General features: G+C 46.6%; 1 protein-coding gene across 1 annotated transcript; it reads left to right on the top strand.

Annotated features, from left to right (window-relative positions):
• Window positions 1–11,085: 11,085 nt before the first annotated feature.
• On the top strand, window positions 11,086–17,646 carry LOC109778554 (uncharacterized). The gene is made up of 16 exons (XM_073505715.1): window positions 11,086–11,604; window positions 11,959–12,162; window positions 12,244–12,327; window positions 12,406–12,477; window positions 12,555–12,637; window positions 12,751–12,879; window positions 13,025–13,105; window positions 13,217–13,342; window positions 13,455–13,547; window positions 13,628–13,777; window positions 13,861–13,983; window positions 14,089–15,109; window positions 15,275–15,390; window positions 15,480–15,515; window positions 15,704–16,765; window positions 16,893–17,646. Exons 1-16 carry the CDS (start codon window positions 11,326–11,328, stop codon window positions 17,524–17,526), a joined length of 4,293 nt encoding a protein of 1,430 aa, XP_073361816.1. The 5' UTR covers window positions 11,086–11,325; the 3' UTR covers window positions 17,527–17,646.
• The last annotated feature ends 509 nt before the right edge of the window (window positions 17,647–18,155 follow it).

Raw genomic sequence — 18,155 nt, 5'->3', positions numbered from 1 at the left:
AGATGGAGGGGCATAGTCGTGACTATGCCGATGAGATTTCGGATCTTTCCAATGCTCTTGAGGAAGAGCGTGGTCTTCGTTTGGCTCTTGAGGAGTCATACAACGATAACCGTGCTAAACTAAAGAAAGATCTTGATCATGCTCTTGTTGTGTCTCGTGTGCTAAATTCCGAGAAAGCCAAACTTGGGATTGATCTTGCTAGACTCAAGGAGGAATTTGACATACTTGACAAGGCTCACAAGGCCTTGAAGGGTATCCATGCTAACCTTAAAGAGTCTCATGATCAACTCCAAGTGAAGCTAACCAAGGAGAAAGCCACCTTTCCTCATATGGTTTTAATTGATAACGCAAATGCTGCTAACCCCTGTTGTGAGCATGAGCATCTTATTGAGGAGAATGCCAAGTTGAAGGAGCAACTTGAGAAAGGCCTTGTGTCGTGCATACAAGGTGAGAAGAACCTCAACAACCTTTTGAGCAATCAAAAGGAAGTGGTTGCCAAAGAGGGGATTGGGTTCACAACCAAGCCCAAGAACAAGAAGAAGAATGACAAGACCAAACGACCTCCTCCTCTCAAGCAAACCTTTGTGAAGGAGGGAGAAGGTGCTCCCAAGGAGAAGAAGAACAATGCAAAGGGTGGTGGTGCCAAGAAGGGCAATACCACCCCTCCCAACCAAGCCGGCGACTTTAACCCTTCTTATGTGTTGTGTCGTGCTAGTGATGGGCATGTTTATGCCAAATTTGTTGGTTCTCCTTATGAGTACATTGAATGGTCTATTTGGGTTCCTAAGACCCTTGTCACTAACATCAAAGGACCCATTACAAAATGGGTACCTAAATCCAAGCATTGATCTCTTGTAGGTGTTTGCTTCCGGTGGGGGATCATGGTTGCTCGATAGTGGAGCTACAAATCATATGACCGGAAGCAAGGACTTGGTGGTGGACGTTCACAAGATTCTATCTATGCCCACCAATGTCGAGTGGGGTGATGCCTCGTCTTCTAAGGTATTGGGACTTGGCAAGGTTGTCATTTCTCATGATCTCACGATCGAGAAGGTCATGCTTGTTGAGTCCCTTGCATACAATTTACTTTCCGTTCGTCAACTTGCAATCATGGGCTTTGCCACCTTCTTTGATATTGATACCGTGGCCCTCTTGTGGAGCAAGACTCTTAAAGTAGCCTTTGTTGGGCATGTTGAGAACGGTCTATATGTGATTAACTTTTCGGAGCGACCCACTAAGACCGCGACATGCCTAATGGCTAAAGTTGACGTGGAATGGCTTTGGCATCGCCGTTTAGCCCATGTCAATATGAGATCTTTGCAAAGTCTTCTCAAGGGGGACCATGTCCGTGGACTAACAAATGTTAGTTTTGCCAAAGATCGTGCTTGCAGTGCTTGTATCGAAGGAAAGCTTCATGAGAAGGCTCACCCTCCCTCGACTATCATCTACTCGAAGAGACCCTTGGAGCTCCTTCACATGGATCTCTTTGGACCTCCATCCTTTGATAGTCTTGGGGGTAGAAAGTATTGCTTGGTGATTGTGGATGACTATTCAAGATACACTTGGGTATATTTCTTCAAGAGGAAGAGCGAGACCCAACAAACCATCATTGACTTTGCAAATGAAGCCCAACGTCAACACAATGCAAAGATCTTGACAATAAGGAGTGACAACGGCACCGAGTTCAAGAATTACACCTTGGATGAGTTCCTTAGTGATGAAGGGATCAAGCATCAATATTCCGCTCCATACACCCCTCAACAAAATGGTGTTGCGGAGATGAAGAACCGGACGTTGATGGATGCGGCAAGGACCATGATGGCGGAGTTCAAGTCCCCATACAACTTTTGGGCCGAAGCCATCAACACCACGTGTCATGCATCAAATCGGCTCTATCTCCGCAAAGGCTTGAACAAGACTCCTTATGAGATACTCACCGGTAACAAGCCCAGCCTCAAGTACTTTCGGGTGTTCGGGTGTAAGTGTTTCATTCTCAAGAAAGGTGTTCGTTTGTCCAAATTTGAGGCTAGAGCTCATGAGGGCATATTTGTTGGTTATGCTACAAACTCCCATGCTTACCGTGTTCTCAATAAGTCCACAGGACTTATTGAGGAGACGTGTAACGTGAAGTTTGATGAGAATAACGGCTCCCAAGTGGAGGAAAGTGTTACTTGTGATGTAGGTGATGAAATTCCTCCCCAAGCCATAAGAAGAATGGGTGTTGGTCATATCCTACCCATTGAGGAACCCCTTGTGGCCGAAGGAGAAGGACAATGCTCCACTCAAGTGGAGCCATCACCAACTCAAGACCCACACGCTTCCGAAGAACATAGTGAAGGCCCTCAACCTCATGAACAAGATCAAGGGCAAGATCAACCTCAAGATGGTGGTGAACCACCAAATGATGCCCAAGATCAAGTTCTCCCCCTCGAGCAAGTTCAAGATCACGAGCAAGCTCAAGATCAAGAACAAGCTCAAGACGACGCTCAAGATGATCAAGTGACCCCTCCTCGTTTCACTTCCGAGGAGGAATTGGAGCGTCGTGCCGCTAAGATCGCTTCCAAGCTCACCACCAAAGGTCATCTCATGGAGAATGTGGTTGGAAGCCTAATAAAGGGGGTAAGCACTCATAGACAATTAGCAAACTATTATGAACATCATGCGTTTGTTTCTTGTGTCGAACCCCAAAAGGTTTATGAAGCGCTCGAGGACCCGGATTGGCTCAATGCCATGCATGAAGAACTCAACAACTTCGAGCACAACCAAGTATGGAAACTAGTGCCAAGGCCATCCGGAGATCATAATGTCATTGGAACCAAGTGGATATTCAAGAACAAGCAAGATGCTCATGGGATCATTGTTCGCAACAAGGCTCGGTTGGTGGCACAAGGCTACTCTCAAGTCGAGGGTATCGACTACGGTGAAACCTTTGCCCCCGTTGCTCGCCTTGAGTCTATTCGTTTGTTGATTGCTTATGCTTCTCATCATAATTTCACGTTGCAACAAATGGATGTGAAGAGTGCTTTTCTTAATGGTCCCATAAATGAGTTGGTGTATGTCAAACAACCCCCCGGGTTCGAAGATCCCTATTTCCCCGATCATGTGTACCAACTCCACAAGGCGCTCTATGGCCTTAAACAAGCCCCACGTGCGTGGTATGAGCATCTTACGGAGTTGTTACAAGATCGTGGATTCGAAATCGGGAAAATCGACCCCACTCTTTTTACTAAGAAGGTCAAAGGGGAGTTGTTTGTGTGCCAACTATATGTTGATGATATTATCTTTGGTTCTCCTAACAAAGCTTTCAATGAAGAATTTGCCGCTCTCATGACTTCAAAGTTCAAGATGTCTATGATGGGAGAGTTGAAGTTCTTTCTCGGGTTCGAAATCAAGCAAAGAAGAGAAGGAACCTTCATCAACCAAGCCAAATACACTCAAGACATGCTCAAGAGATTCAAGTTAAGCGATGTCAAGCCGGCCTCCACTCCAATGCCCACCAAGTGCCAACTTGACATTGATCCCAATGGTAAAGCGATGGATCAAAAGGTATATCGCTCCATGATTGGCTCCTTGCTTTACCTTTGTGCATCTAGACCAGATATCATGTTGAGTGTGGGAATTTGTGCACGGTTTCAAGCCGCACCAAAGGAAAGTCACTTTGTGGCTGTCAAGCGAATCTTCCGATATTTGGCTCATACCCCAAACTTTGGCTTATGGTATCCAAGAGGAGCTACATTTGATCTTTTGGGTTATACAGATTCAGATTGGGCGGGAGACAAAGTGGATAGGAAGTCCACCTTCGGAGGGTGCCAATTACTTGGTTACTCTCTAGTGAGTTGGTCTTCGAAGAAGCAAAGTTGTGTGTCTCTCTCGTCCACCGAAGCAGAGTATGTGGCTGCCGGCAGTTGTTGTGCTCAACTCCTATGGATGAGGCAAACTTTGAAGGATTACGGTGTCACTTGTGATGAAGTGCCTCTTTGGTGTGACAATGAAAGTGCCATCAAGATCTCTCTCAATCCGGTGCAACACTTCAAGACGAAGCACATTGAGATTCGGTATCATTTCATCCGGGATCATATTAGGCGAAGGGATATCAAGCTCATGTACGTCAACACTCATGATAACCTTGCAGATATTTTCACGAAGCCCTTGGATGAAGCAAGATTTCGCGAGTTAAGGCATGAGCTAAATATCATTGATTCGAGCAATGTGGTTTGAACCTTTGCACACCCCACCATACTCATCATGCTTTCTTGTCTAGGTGTAGGCATGGACATAGGGGGAGTGTTGTTCTCTCAATTAACTCTTCCTCCCCCCATAATGCATAAACTAATCTCACTCTTTCACATTAGCCATTTTTGATGGTACTTGTGCTTCAAAGACGAGTTTTGGTCATGGGCCCAAGGTTAAAATCTTCGCGGTGCCATACCTTGTTGACTCAAACATAGGTGGCCTCGGCCACCGCCCCTCTCTTGAAGGGGTGTGTCTTCTGTCCTCTTGCTAGTTCTCCTTGAGTGGTCCTTGGTTTTCTCTTCTTGCCATTGTCTTTTCTTTGTCATTTGAGCCGTGCGTTTAAAAGTTTAGTTTTGATGTGCGCTGGGCGACTACCGCTGGTGGTGCGCGGTACTACCGCTTACGTTGTTAAGCAGTACTGCTGCCCACCACTGCGGTACTACCGCTGGGGGGGCGGGTCCAGGGGTTAAGTCGTGGGCAGGGGTGGTTTTCTCCCCCCATACCCATTTGCTTCGTTCCCCAGTTCCTCTTCTTCTCTCCAGCGCCATCTCGCCCCGGGAGGGCCCCGACGGCTCTCCGTCTCCGGGCCGTTCCTCTCCATTTCCTTCGGTGGAGTCGATCCCCACCTCGTCCTCTTGCCATGGATGCTGGTATTGCCCCCGTTCCTTTTCTATTCTTGTCTAGATTTCAGATCTAGTGTTTTAGGGGCAATGGTGGTTGCATCTCTAGATTTTTGGCCAAATCTAGGCTTGAGTAGGTTGGAGAAGGCAACTAGACTCTCTGGATTGATGTTTGGTAGGATTATTTTTGAATTTGGCATCCCCGGTAGTGCCGGATCTGACAACGGTAGTAGGGAACCGCCGTGCCCCGTCTCGGGCGGTACTACCGCCCATCTTGTGCGGTACTACCGCGCGAGCGGCACTAAGCGGTACTACCGCCCTCCCAGCGCGGTACTACCGCTCGAGCGGTACTGCCGCTGTGCAGGCGCGGTACTACCGCCGGATGCCCAGTTCCATCATTTCCTACCACATATTGATCCATTTTTGCTGTTTTTTTGGTTTTGATCGCTCTTTCTGGTTGTTTCGTGTGTCCGTGTGTTTGGTTCCAGGTGATGAACATCCTGAGCAGCAAGTCCGCCGTGTCAACCCCGATCGTTCCACGTCAAAGCGCTACCGCACTTCTGAGCCTGCAGGTGGTTCCTCCAGTGCTCCACCGCCACCAGTGGGCGCTTCCTCAAGCGCAAATCCTCCACCCAAGAAGAAGCAGCCTGCCAACAGGCCGAAGCCAAGTGGCAAGAAAGTGGCAGAGATGTCGTCCAAGGAATTCTGGACCATGCGTCGCCGCAACCCATATGTGGAGGACCAAGAACCCAACTTTGTCAATCGCCCATTCTGGAATCGGTTTCAGTATGCCACCTACTTCCAAGTGATCAAGGCTAAGAAGAACCTCTTTGTCAATGTTCATTCCATCAACACGGATGCTATGGAGAAGGACCCTGAATACTTTGGTGAAGCTCATCAGATGTGCTCTCAGCTGAACATTCTCAGGATCATGCAGTTCAACAAGGATTTTGATGCAGATTTGGTGGCTCAATTCTATGCCACTATTCACCTAGGAACTGATGGAGACAGGACTCTGACGTGGATGACGAATGGGAAGGTGCTTGCTGTCAAGTGGAAGGCCTTCATGGAGTTGCTTGAGGTAGTAGATCAAGGGTTTGAGACTCCTGTCGGTTTCCGTCCTCACCGCAATGTCACCTCCACTCACAAGCAAGCCCTCTGGCCCTACTGCGTAAAGAAGGTCAACCCTGAGACCAAGAAGGAAACCTATGAGTTGCCTGCCTTTCTGGATATCCTTCACCGTATCTTCCGCGAGACTCTCTTCCCTCGCATCAGGAATCTGGACCAGGTTCACTCCTATCTTGTGGACATGCTTCTCTTCTGCCAGCATGAGAAGGAAGCAAATACTGGCGAGTCCCTGGACATCTCTCATGTCATGTGGTCTGAGCTTGTTTCTGCTATTTCTGAGCGCAAGTGCCCGATTTATGGCCCATACATCATGTTGCTCATTGAGAAAGCATGGAGACGCACCTATCCCGAGGAAGTGCTGGAAACTGGAGAGCTGGTTTCTCATGAGATCAAGCGTCTGAGGAAGAAGGACAATTGGGGCACCTCCGTTCCTCGAACTGGGGTTCCATCTTCTGCTGCTACCATGGAGACCGAGGCCGAGGCTGCTACTGATACAGATGATGAGTATGTGCCCTCCGATGAGTTTGTGCCTTCTGGAGCTGAGCCCTCTTGGACAAAGAAGCTCAAGCTCAAAATGAAGAAGCTGTTTTATGGAGTCTCATGGTCAGTACATGACTCATGTGGCTGAGAAGAAGGCTAGGGGACAACACAAGGAGCTTATGTGCCAGTTGGGTGCGACTGTCACCAGCGGATCTGAGGGTCAGATCACTGAGGAGGAGGAGTGGGTCCAGCAGCACTGTCCGTGGACCGATTCAGATGCCGAGCAGTTTCCGACTGAGGACGGTGGTGCAGACGATCACGCGGAGTTCTGATGTTCGAGATCCACAGCATGCTCTCACTTGGAGCCGTAGGAGCGCTCTTTGCCCCTTTTGGTGTCTCGATGCCAAAGGGGGAGAGAGTTTAGGGATTTGCGTCGTGGTGTTGCGAGTGTGTCTTTGTGTTATCGTTGTGTTTGCTACCATTTGCTTGCTTTGCTTTGTTTGGTTTTGTGTTCAGTGAGACCTAAGTTCCAGACATATGGTGTGAGACATATGCTACCTTATCCTTATCTTAATGTTATCTATATGTCTCTAGTCTTTTGGTATCTTATGTTATGCATGCTCATTATGTTATGTACTCTGCTCTCATGGATCATGCTTAGATTGTTGGTCCCTAAAATACAGGGGGAGTGTTGATCCTAGTATGTGTGTCGTGCAGTCCAAGGCACTTATCTTGATGGCACACATCTAGGGGGAGCCCGTCTATATTTTAGAGATGTGGGGTTTGCTTATGACCTTTATCTTTCTCCGTTCGTGCAAATCCCGTATTGTCATCAATCCACCAAAAAGGGGGGAGATTGTAAGGGCATATTTAGCCCTAAGGTGTTTTGGTGATTGATGACAATGCTTTTGCGGACTAATCGTGTGCACTGAGTTTTTCAGAGATTCATCCTTTGGCACGAGACGATTCCCTCCCCTCGGAGTTTGAAGCAAAGACGGTGTAGTCCTTTCGATTCAGTTTGGTGGACTAGTTTCGTAGGGATCACCGTACTATCAAGAGGGGGTCCGCTTTGGAAAGGCTAGGGTGGAATCATCACGTACACATCCCTTGCACACCCTCCGAGCCTTTCCATTTCAATGGAGAGCTCGTTCCTGTCCTCATTGTGCCTTCTCTGGTCTGAGCGGTAGTACCGCGGGCCGGAGCGGTAGTACCGCTTGGGTGCTACAAGCGGCAGTACCGCTCCATAGCGGTAGTACCGCTTGTAGCCCCCAGCCGTAGTACCGCTGCGGTTTTGTGCTAGTACCGCCTCGATTCGAGGGCTATTTTTTCGTGTCGGACTTTACGGTACCAGCCGCGGCAGGAGAGGCGGTAGTACCGCTCGCGAGCGGTAGTACCGCGAGGGGGAGCGGTAGTACCGCTTAGGTTGTTAAGCGGTAGTACCGCTGGCCTAGCGGTAGTACCGCTTGGGCTGTTAAGCGGTAGTACCGCTGGCCTAGCGGTAGTACCACTCTCTGCGGGGCTGGTAGGGGGGTAACGGTTGGATTGTTCCCCCCACTATATAAGTGGGTCTTCTTCTCCAAAGTTGACCTACCTCTTCCCCCCAAAACTCCATTGTTGCTCCGAGCTTCATTTTCGCCCGATCTCTCTCCCTAGCCAATCAAACTTGTTGATTTGCTCGGGATTGGTTGAGAAGGCCCCGATCTACACTTCCACCAAGAGAAATTTGATTCCCCCACTAATCCCTAGCGGATCTTGTTACTCTTGGGTGTTTGAGCACCCTAGACGGTTGAGGTCACCGTGAAGCCATAGTCCATCGTGGTGAAGCTTCGTGGTGTTGTTGGGAGCCTCCAATTAAGTTGTGGAGATTGCCCCAACCTTGTTTGTAAAGGTTCGGTCGCTGCCTTCAAGGGCACCAATAGTGGAATCACGACATCTCGCATTGTGTGAGGGCGTGAGGAGAATACGGTGGCCCTAGTGGCTTCTTGGGGAGCATTGTGCCTCCACACCGCTCTAACGGAGACGTACTTCCCCTCAAAAGGAAGGAACTTCGGTAACACATCCTCGTCTTCACCGGCTCCACTTTTGGTTATCTCGTCCCTTTACTTGTGCAAGCTTATTTGTGTTATATCCCTTGCTTGCTTGTGCACTTGTTGTTGTTGCATCATATAGGTTGCTCACCTAGCTGCATATCTAGACAACCTACTTTGATGCAAAGTTTAATTTGGTAAAGAAAAGCTAAAAATTGTTAGTTTCCTATTCACCCTCCCCTCTAGTCAACTATATCGTTCCTTTCACAGGATACAGAAAATACAGCTTCATCGATTCCTTGAACTCCACATGGTCTTTCAAATGCCCTTGAACTTCCTGCAACGACAGCTTGTCCCTCTCGATCTCTGATATGTCTTCATCGCCCCCCCACATAATCCAAAACAAGATCAGTGCAGACGAACTGGCCTCCAAAATGAAACCCGACATTCAAAATCTCCGTAGGGTTCATGATTTAACTGAAACAAACATGACAATATCACTACATTGTCCTAATCCGTGCATTTGGAATAACAAAAAGGCACAAAAATCGAACCAAAAACCCAGATCTCCGAAAAGCCCCAGTTTTTCTCCGTGAAACCCTAACACTAACAGAGCGGAGAGAGCCTAAATTACGGCGAGCGGAGGAGGAGTACATCGGCGACAATACCTTTGACGCCGCTCATCACCGCGTCGTCACGATCACCGCAGATCACCCGCCCGTCGCCATTGCCGTCGCTCGAGCAGGGGAATTCTAGGAGAAGCCAAGAATGGGGATGTACTGCCTCTACGTGGGCTGCCTCTGCACTAAAAACATGGGAGGCGCTATGGGCTGCTATGAGACAGCCCAACTTCTACACGCCCAACGTGCCCAATAACCATCAATCCAAGTTTCTGTCTGCCATGTCATCAATCCTTGTTTGGGAATGCGACCAGGGGTCATTTTAGACCGGGATTAGAGAGTTCAGTGTGCTGATTCATAGGATTTAGAGTTTAGGGTTTGATTAAGCTAACGCCTACGAGTTCAAGGTTTTATTTTGGACTTTTTCCTATCTTGGCAATGGGCGCCTCAAGCGTCAAATAGGAAATGAAAAAAAAACAGTTTTTTTAGGGATCCCACACTTTATTAATTAGAAACTATGTTCATAGGGATACAAAGGGGGTCATGAGGGGATAGAAGCCACAAATGGCAACCCTGCGGAAGTGAGACGGAAAATTTCACAAGGTTGTGCGCCTCTAGATTCGAAGCACGACCTTCAAATACAAAATCACAACTAGCAAAATACCCTCTTCTATTATTTATCTCCTTGACGACCGTGATATGGGGGCCTCCTATCCCCTTTTTGATGTCATCCGCAATTGGCTTGCAGTCACATGCAATCACCAAGTGATCCAAAGATAAATCAGCCGCAAGTGCCAAGGCCTTACGACAAGCAATGGACTCTAAAATTGTAGGATTTATAACCCGAGGTAGAACAATTGCCGAGGACCCGAGGTACTGACCATGTTCATCCCTGCACACTGCTGTCGCAGCTCCAACACGCCTATCATGGGACAGACCCCCATCTACATGGATTTTAACATGTCCGCTTGGAGGTGCTTTCCAAGAGCTCCGCCTCATTATTGCATGTGCGCGTCCAGCCGGAGTGGAAGTGCTAACAATCATATTCACACCATCCAACTTGGCAATGAACCTTTCTATGAAGCGGTGAGTCGACATTGGGCTTTGAAATATTGACTCATGTATAGCTTTTCTATGCGCAGTCCATATTGCCCAAAGAGTGACGGTCATCTTCACAAACTCCATATGTGATAATGCATCCATCATGTTGAAGAGCCAATGTTTAGCATTGGGTTCTTGAGACTCAACAATATGATCAGTTAATTCCTCGTCACCTAAGGCCCACACACACCTCGACGCTGTGCAATCAATCAACGAGTGCCTCCATGAATCAACTGCTCCACATAGTTGGCAAGAATCTGTGTCACACATGTTTCTATGGTGGCGCACATCCTCTGACAGCAAAGAATGTCTTGCGAGCCTCCAAAGAAAAGTTCTAATTTTGCTTGGAACTTTGGTGTTCCACAAAGATGACTAGCACTTCTCATCTGCCGTGCTGTTGGATGAATCTCCTCTTTGATCGAGCAAGTTATCTCTCATATTTCTCAAATTCACCAACATTCGATATGCCGACCTGACAGAAAATGCACCTTTCTTTTCAAATTGCCATGCCCAGAAGTCAGTCATTGGTGTCGTGCAAAGAGGTGTATTCTTTATAACTTGAATATCAGACGGAAGAAAAAAAAACAGGTGAGCGACATTCGCAATAAAAAAGATTCGCGACCCACATGGGCCGGCCCGTTACGTACGAGATTTACGCCTCCACGCAGACCCTAAATGCCGCAGGTGGCTCGCCCGACCCACGCACTGCACTATTCTCTCGTCCCGCCGCCGCCGCCACCCGACACATGCCCCGAAACCCTCCACCCGAGAGCACGTTCACCTCCGAGCCTCCGACGCCGCCGCCCACGCTGCCGCCCCGCTCCTCGCAACTTCGCCGCCGCCGCCTTTAGATCTTACTACTAGGTCGTCTTTGCCACCGCCGCCGCCGGCCCACACTGCGTCGCCCCGAGCTCTTCCGGCGACCCAGAGCATAAATGGCTGACCCTAACACCGCCGCCGCCCACGCTGCCTCCCAGGTCTTACTCGTCCCCCACAGCCACCCCGTTCCTCGCTGCTTCGCCGCCGCCGCCGCCGCCGCCGCTAGATCTTTGTAGATCGTCTTTGCCGCTGGCCCGCACTGCGTCGCCCGAGCTCTCCGGGCGACCCAGAGCCTAAATGGCCGACCCTAAAACGTTGAAGTACAGGTTGCGACCTGTCGAATTCAAGGGCAAGCAAACTCATATTATATGTTATCATAATGTTCCTGTGTGGCCTACGACAGTTGCCGTAGTGAATTACTTTCTCCTCACCGATCCGTCGTGCTTTAAGTTCGACAAGACAGTCGATTTTATCTCCGTTTATGATCTGCGGAACATGGCAGCATCCCTTGGGGATAAGGCAGTGACGCACATCAAACAGGATCAAACAAAAGACTGGACGAAGGACGAGAGGAAGGTAGCTACGGGTGCCTCGTTGTCCACATTATTGCAGCTAGACGGATCTAGCATTCAACCGATTAACATATTGTATGTGAAAAAGACATTATCCTTTTGTAAATATATCCCTTCTATTTAGTGTTTACCTTCTGCCTTAACATGTTTTGTTATGTCTGATTTGACGCAGCACCTCTGGTTTTCTTGATTCTCCAATCATTTCTACCCTTTGTCATTTGAATATACCAATCCTGCATGGATGAATTCTTCCCCATGAGGTACTCTATACATTAGTTAGATCAGTATTTGTAGATAGACCAGTGTTTGTAGAAACTGTACTTTTTACAACCCTTATATTTTGTTCATTCAATATCAGGATAAGTACAATAAGCTTCGCGGCAAAATTTCTCAGAATCCAACACTTGTACTGAAGGGAATGGAAATTGCAAGTGAATTTTTACAGAATTCTCAGACTGAGTTAACTCAACAAGGCATTAAACTTCTGATGAGTAATAATGATGCTATTGCTGAAGGGAACCTTTGTGCGTTATATAGAAAACATCTTAATTTGATGTATAAGGTATTACATTTCTTTCATTTAGATATCAGTTGAAATACAGGGGCACAACAAGTATTATAATCTCTTATTTATTTTGTGTAGCATAAAGGAAACTTATATGTCCTTGTGACAGAAGGGGACACCCAAGACATTCCCCCCACCGCAATTTGGAAATCTTTAACTATGGTGTGTTAAACATTCCCCTAGTGCAACATTAACTCGACATTATCTATTTTACAAGATAATTATCTTTCTTATTAACAGGGTTTCGAAGAGCAAGTGTTATTCACCGACAATTTTGTCCCTCTTCCCGCCGACGAGCAACCAAATAAGGCGGTAAGTTTTTGCCAAATCTCAGCAATTCCTTTGCAAGACCAGACCTCTAATTTTGTTGGCTAACTCTAAATGAACAGGGTAGAGAGTGGGTTGTTGATTGGCAAAAAAGGTTGGCAGATAGTGAAGCAAAAAAACAGGATAAGAAAATGAGAAGGAAGAGGTGCGAACTGAAAATGAAAAAGATGCATGCTCATTCTATCAAAACACATAGTAGTCTCTAATAGACTATTTACTTTTTACTTCGGTTATTCATGATTTTTTTAATATATGCAGACCAAATTCAGATATTGTACCTACTCCTTCGTCATCTCCAATCACACAAGAAGTGACTAATGTACCTACTCCTTCGTCATCTCCAATCACACAAGAAGTGACTAATGTACCGCTGAACTCAACCGAAGAGTATGTGCTAGCTAAGTGTTTAAGTTGCATAGTCTTATGTTTTCCTCTACTCAAATAGTAACATCGCTCTACCTGTCTATACTTACAGTATTAACTGTCTAATTGACTACTTTACAAGATTTCCACTCAAATTCTTTACCTGCAGCCACGACGACAAATTGGAGGGGCCACCCAATCCTGTTATAGTTGCATATGCACCTGCTGCCCCTTTGGATAGTCTGAATGGGTAAGTTCCACATGGTTCTATTTCTCTTGTTGTTCCGTCTAATATGAAAACAGTATCTTACTGACAAACTCTTGGTTATTTTGCTAATTTTTTTTCCCATTCTACCTGCAGTCAAACAACATCTTTGGCTGATGCGAGTAAAGTGCCGGTGCTCTCCAGCGCCGACAAAAAATTGGAGAGGCCAACCAGTCCTGGTAGAGTTGCATATGCACCTGCCTCTTCGGATAGTCTGAATGGGTAAGTTCCACATGGTTCTATTTCTCTCGCTGTTCCGTGTAATATGAAAACAGTATCTAATTTACAAACTCTTGGTCATTTTGATAAAAACAATTTCCCATTCTACCTGTAGTCAAACAGCATCTGTGCCTGATGCGAGTGAAGTGCCGGTGCTCCTTCCTACATCAGTCATATGGAAGCTTGCTTTTTCAGACTTTCTGGAAAAGTAAGGCCTACTTGATTATACTGGTTTTTCTCAATTTAATATGTGGTATGATACAAATAATTTTTATTTTATTGTGGTAGGTACATATACGGAGAAAGTGATGTATATTATTTCCCAACCTTGTTGAACTTCATGAAGAGTGTTACACTGTTTAAATTTGAAGTTCGGATTTCTGATATTGCGATACATAATCTAGTTCTTGCTTTAGCTATTCAAGGGAACATTGAAAGGTAAGTTATCGCCAGCCACATCTTTTATAGCTTCGTATCCTACCCTGCATCAGTATGGAATTTTACCAAAATCTTACTTGTAGCTTCACTGAACTGTTAACCCAACCGGTTATCGACTTCATGATAAAGCAAGAATTTGATGCTGAAGAAGTTATAAAGAAAAGAGTCGAGCTAATATTTCATGATGATATGCCTGCACAAAGAAGGTATGTCCGTAAAATAGCAATGACTGAACACCAAGAATGCTGAACCTTATTTTGTTTCTTCTGTTCTTGCTGTAATGTTTGTTGTGATGTTTTTCTTTATTGTAGAGTTATATCCTTCTCTGATTATGCCAAGTATATGGTCCTTGTATGGTCATATCAAACTTATAACGGGACGTGGGAAAACGCAACCTCCCTCGATGGACGACAAGCGGGTTTAGGATATCTGGCCTATATATTAAGAAATCATGCCCTGAGAAAGTCATGGGGTGGGAACTTTGTTGACTCTGACATGAAAGTCATTGACGGCCAATTCATCATAGATAAACCAGCTGTTGAAGAATTCAATCAAAATAACATCTGTGTCGACCTGACTACCTTAATCAAGAATTTGCAGAGGCACTATAGAAGCAAAGTTGCTGGACCTCCAGCATACTTTGATGTATTTCAACAAGATATCATGCAGCTTATGCCTCATCATCAGAAAAATCCAGAAGAATACGAGGAGTTCCTTGTATTTTTGCAAAATCATTTTGCATTCAAGGCGCCGTTGGTTTGCTCAACACTTCTCCGTGAATTGTTTGTTGTGGTTCAGTCTTTAAGAAGGTACCTTAATGAGGGTAAGCTGGGGCCCGCGCTTCCTAGACTATCAGCTAGGTCTAATCAGAGAAAGTGGGCGAGGCATGCGCAACAAGGCGTGCCCTTCAGCGGAGTTTATCACTATGCGGACACTCTCAAGAAAACTCAGCAGAATCCGAAGAGGAAGGAGAATCCCCACGGGAGCACCACCAAGGAGAATACCGAAGGGAGCACCGCCCAGGAGAATACTGAAGGGAGCATGGCCCAGGAGAAACCCCAAGGGAGGACCCCAGAGAAACCCCAAGGGAGCATCCCCAAGCAGAAACCCCAAGGGAGCAGCACGAAGCAAACCCCAGAGAAACCCCAAGGGAGCATCCCCAAGCAGAAACCCCAAGGGAGCAGCACGAAGCAAACCCCAGAGAAACCCCAAGGGAGCAGCACGAAGCAAAAACACAAGGGCAAGATCCTTGATAGGTTCATGGACGAAACCTACTGGAAATGCCTTCAATATGGTCGATATTTCATAGAGCACGCTTTTGATCACACAAAGGTACGTTTGCTGCTTCCTCTGTACCCAGCCCCTTAGAACAAGAAATTTCGCATGACTCGATGAAATGAGTGTTCCCTGCACTGAATGTACCTAGACTGCTAGATCACTTTAAAGTTTATTGTATTGGACAGTTCAAGCATAACTCTTTTTGTTTCGGCTCAACAGAAGGATGGTCAAAAGGTGAAAAATCTTATAATCATTCAATTGATGCTTGATGGTCGTCTTGGGCCAGCAATATCAGAATTGATTTGGTACATGATGAGGTTTACTTGTGATGGACCGTAAGTATTTGTTTTACTTGTTTTATTAATCAGCATATCTGTCTTCTATTCATTGTTAGTTTAATTAGTTTTGTGATCTGGTTTTGTAGGTTTTCCCCTGTATGGACACACTTCAAGAAATCAGAGTGAGTTTTTTTCGTAAATTTACTAGTTGCAGTACGCAAAGCTTCTTGCAAGTTATTTATTTTAGGTTGTCTGATAATAATAAATTGCTCATTTTTCCCTAAAGGTGTAGCATTTAATACATGTTTTCATGGATAACTTTTCTTACTGGCTATCAAATCATTTTCTTTTGTATGTTTTGTGACTGCAGGTATGATGATAGACCTAGGAGTGCCCAAGATGAGGAAACCAAAAGCATTTCTAATCTGGACGATGATGCGTTAGCTGACCGAGCGGCCTCTGCCTCTGAGGATAAGGTCTTGCTGAAGCACCAAGGTGTCTCGCTCTACAGAGCTGACGTTGACAGCTTGAATGAGCCAGCATTCATCACCGATGCCATCATCCGGTTCTGTGTTGCTCTCTACTGCTCCACCCTCAACTGCAAGGATGTTCGCTTCTTGGGTGCCTCACTTTCCACTGCCATTTGTATTTACCCGGACTTCGGCGAGCAGTATGATCTCGGTTCGCTCCCACTTGTTCTACTTGTCTCAAACAATCTTCACCCTGAGCGTGGGTATGGTGGCAATCATTGGTCCCTCCTCATCCTCGATAGCGTTACTGATCCCTTGTGCCCACGCTTAGTGCATCATGACAGTAGTGGGAACGCCAACCGCAGCCATGCCGAGCGATATGCCAAGGCAATTCGCGAGCTGCTTGCTGACAAGTTTGGTGATGCAATTCTCTGCGAGGGGCCCACCCCGAAGCAGACCAATGAGTATGACTGTGGTGTCTACGTCGCAGCAGTGGCAAAGTCAGTATTGGACTGGTACAATCGTCCACAGCGGCAGCAGGGAACAGATTGGTTCAGAGACATACAGGAACAAGTATCTGCCGAAAGTGTTTCCAGACTGAGGGTTAAGATACGGGACATAATCAGGCAACTCATTCAAGAGAATGAGAACAAGTCTGGAATGAGCGGTAAGGAAACTGAAATCATGTCTAATCTAGACGACAGTGCTAAGGATGTGAATGAGAACAAGGCTGGAGGGAGCGGTAAGGAAACTGAAATCATGTCTAATCTAGACGACAGTGTGTTAGCTGACCGAGCGGCCTCTGCCCCTGCTGATGCTAAGGATGTGAATGAGAACAAGGCTGGAGGGAGCGGTAAGGAAACTGATATCATGTCTAATCTAGACGACAGTGTGTTAGCTGACCGAGCGGCCTCTGCCCCTGCTGATGCTAAGGATGTGAATGAGAACAAGTCTGGAGAGCGGTAAGGGAACTGAAATCATGTCTAATCTAGACGACAGTGTGTTAGCTGACCGAGCGGCCTCTGCCCCTGCTGATGCTGAGGATGTGAATAAGGTCTTGCTGAATTACCAAGGTGTCTCGCTCTACAGAACTGACGTTGACAGCTTGATTGGGCGAGAATTTGTCACAGATGCCATTATTCAGTTTTGTGTTGTTCACTACTCCTCGATTCTCAACTGCAAGGATATTCGCTTCTTGGATGCCTCAGCGGCCATTGGTATCTCTATTAGACCGTCCTTCGGCGCGGAGTATGATCTTGATTCCTTCCCACTCCTGCTACTTCCTGTCTCGGACAGTGATGACCCTGATAAGGGGGATGGTGGCAATCATTGGTCCCTCCTCGTCGTCGACGGTGCGTCTAATCCTTTCTGCCCGCGCTTCGTTCATCATGACAGTAGTGGGAACGCCAACCGCAGCCATGCCGAGCGATACGCCAACGGAATTCGGCAGCTACTTCCTGGCAGGTTTGGTGCTGCAATTCTCTACGAGGGGCCCACCCCGCAGCAGAACAACGGCTGTGACTGTGGCCTCTACGTCGCGGCGGTGGCAAAGGCCATATTGGACTGGTACACTCGACCACGGCAGCAGCGGGGAACCGATTGGTTCACAGACGTACAGGCACAGGTGTCTGTCCAGAGTGTCTCGAGACTGAGGGCTGATCTGCGGGACCTAATCAAGCAGCTTATCCAAGAGAACAAGGCTGGAGAGAGTGGCGATGAATAGTGATGTTCTAGTAAGGGTCTGGGAGTTGTCAGTAGCTAACCCATAGTAGTTGTTTAGCGGCAAGGAATACTGATGTTGACTGGTCAGGGGGAGTTGTCACCAGTAGTAGTAGTTATGTTATTTGCTTTTGGATGAGTCAAACAAGCTAGGATTCATATGGGCTATGACATTGCAATCCTATTTTTTCCCCTATCCCGTTGATTTTGGAATCCCGCGAATCAAAGAGGCAAAAAATTGTTACACGAAATTCACATTTCCTGCCCAGCGATCCAGCTGCGTTCAGATCAGTTGCATTGAGAAAAAACATATTTGAACACAGTTGAAAGATAGAACAACAGAAACGGGTCCAATTGTCAACTACAGGTAAGAAACGGGTCCAATTGTCAACTACAGGTAACAATGGCCCTGTTTGGTTCTAAGACTTGGTTCATAAGTCTTAGGACTTTTTTTAGTCCCAACTAAAAAGTTGCTAGTCTTTAAAAGGTGCCTACCTGTTTGGTTTCTAAGACTAAACATGGACTAAAAGACCATTTTACAGCTAAAAGTTCAAACAAGACTCTCCTTGAGGGTCTTATTTCATAATTCTCAAATGCCCACTTTAAATCCCAAGTCTTTCCTGTTTGGTTGGT

This window comes from Aegilops tauschii, chromosome 7, assembly GCF_002575655.3.
Source record: "Aegilops tauschii subsp. strangulata cultivar AL8/78 chromosome 7, Aet v6.0, whole genome shotgun sequence".
Classification (NCBI taxonomy): Eukaryota; Viridiplantae; Streptophyta; class Magnoliopsida; order Poales; family Poaceae; genus Aegilops; species Aegilops tauschii.
This window is presented reverse-complemented; position numbering and strand designations above follow the sequence as displayed.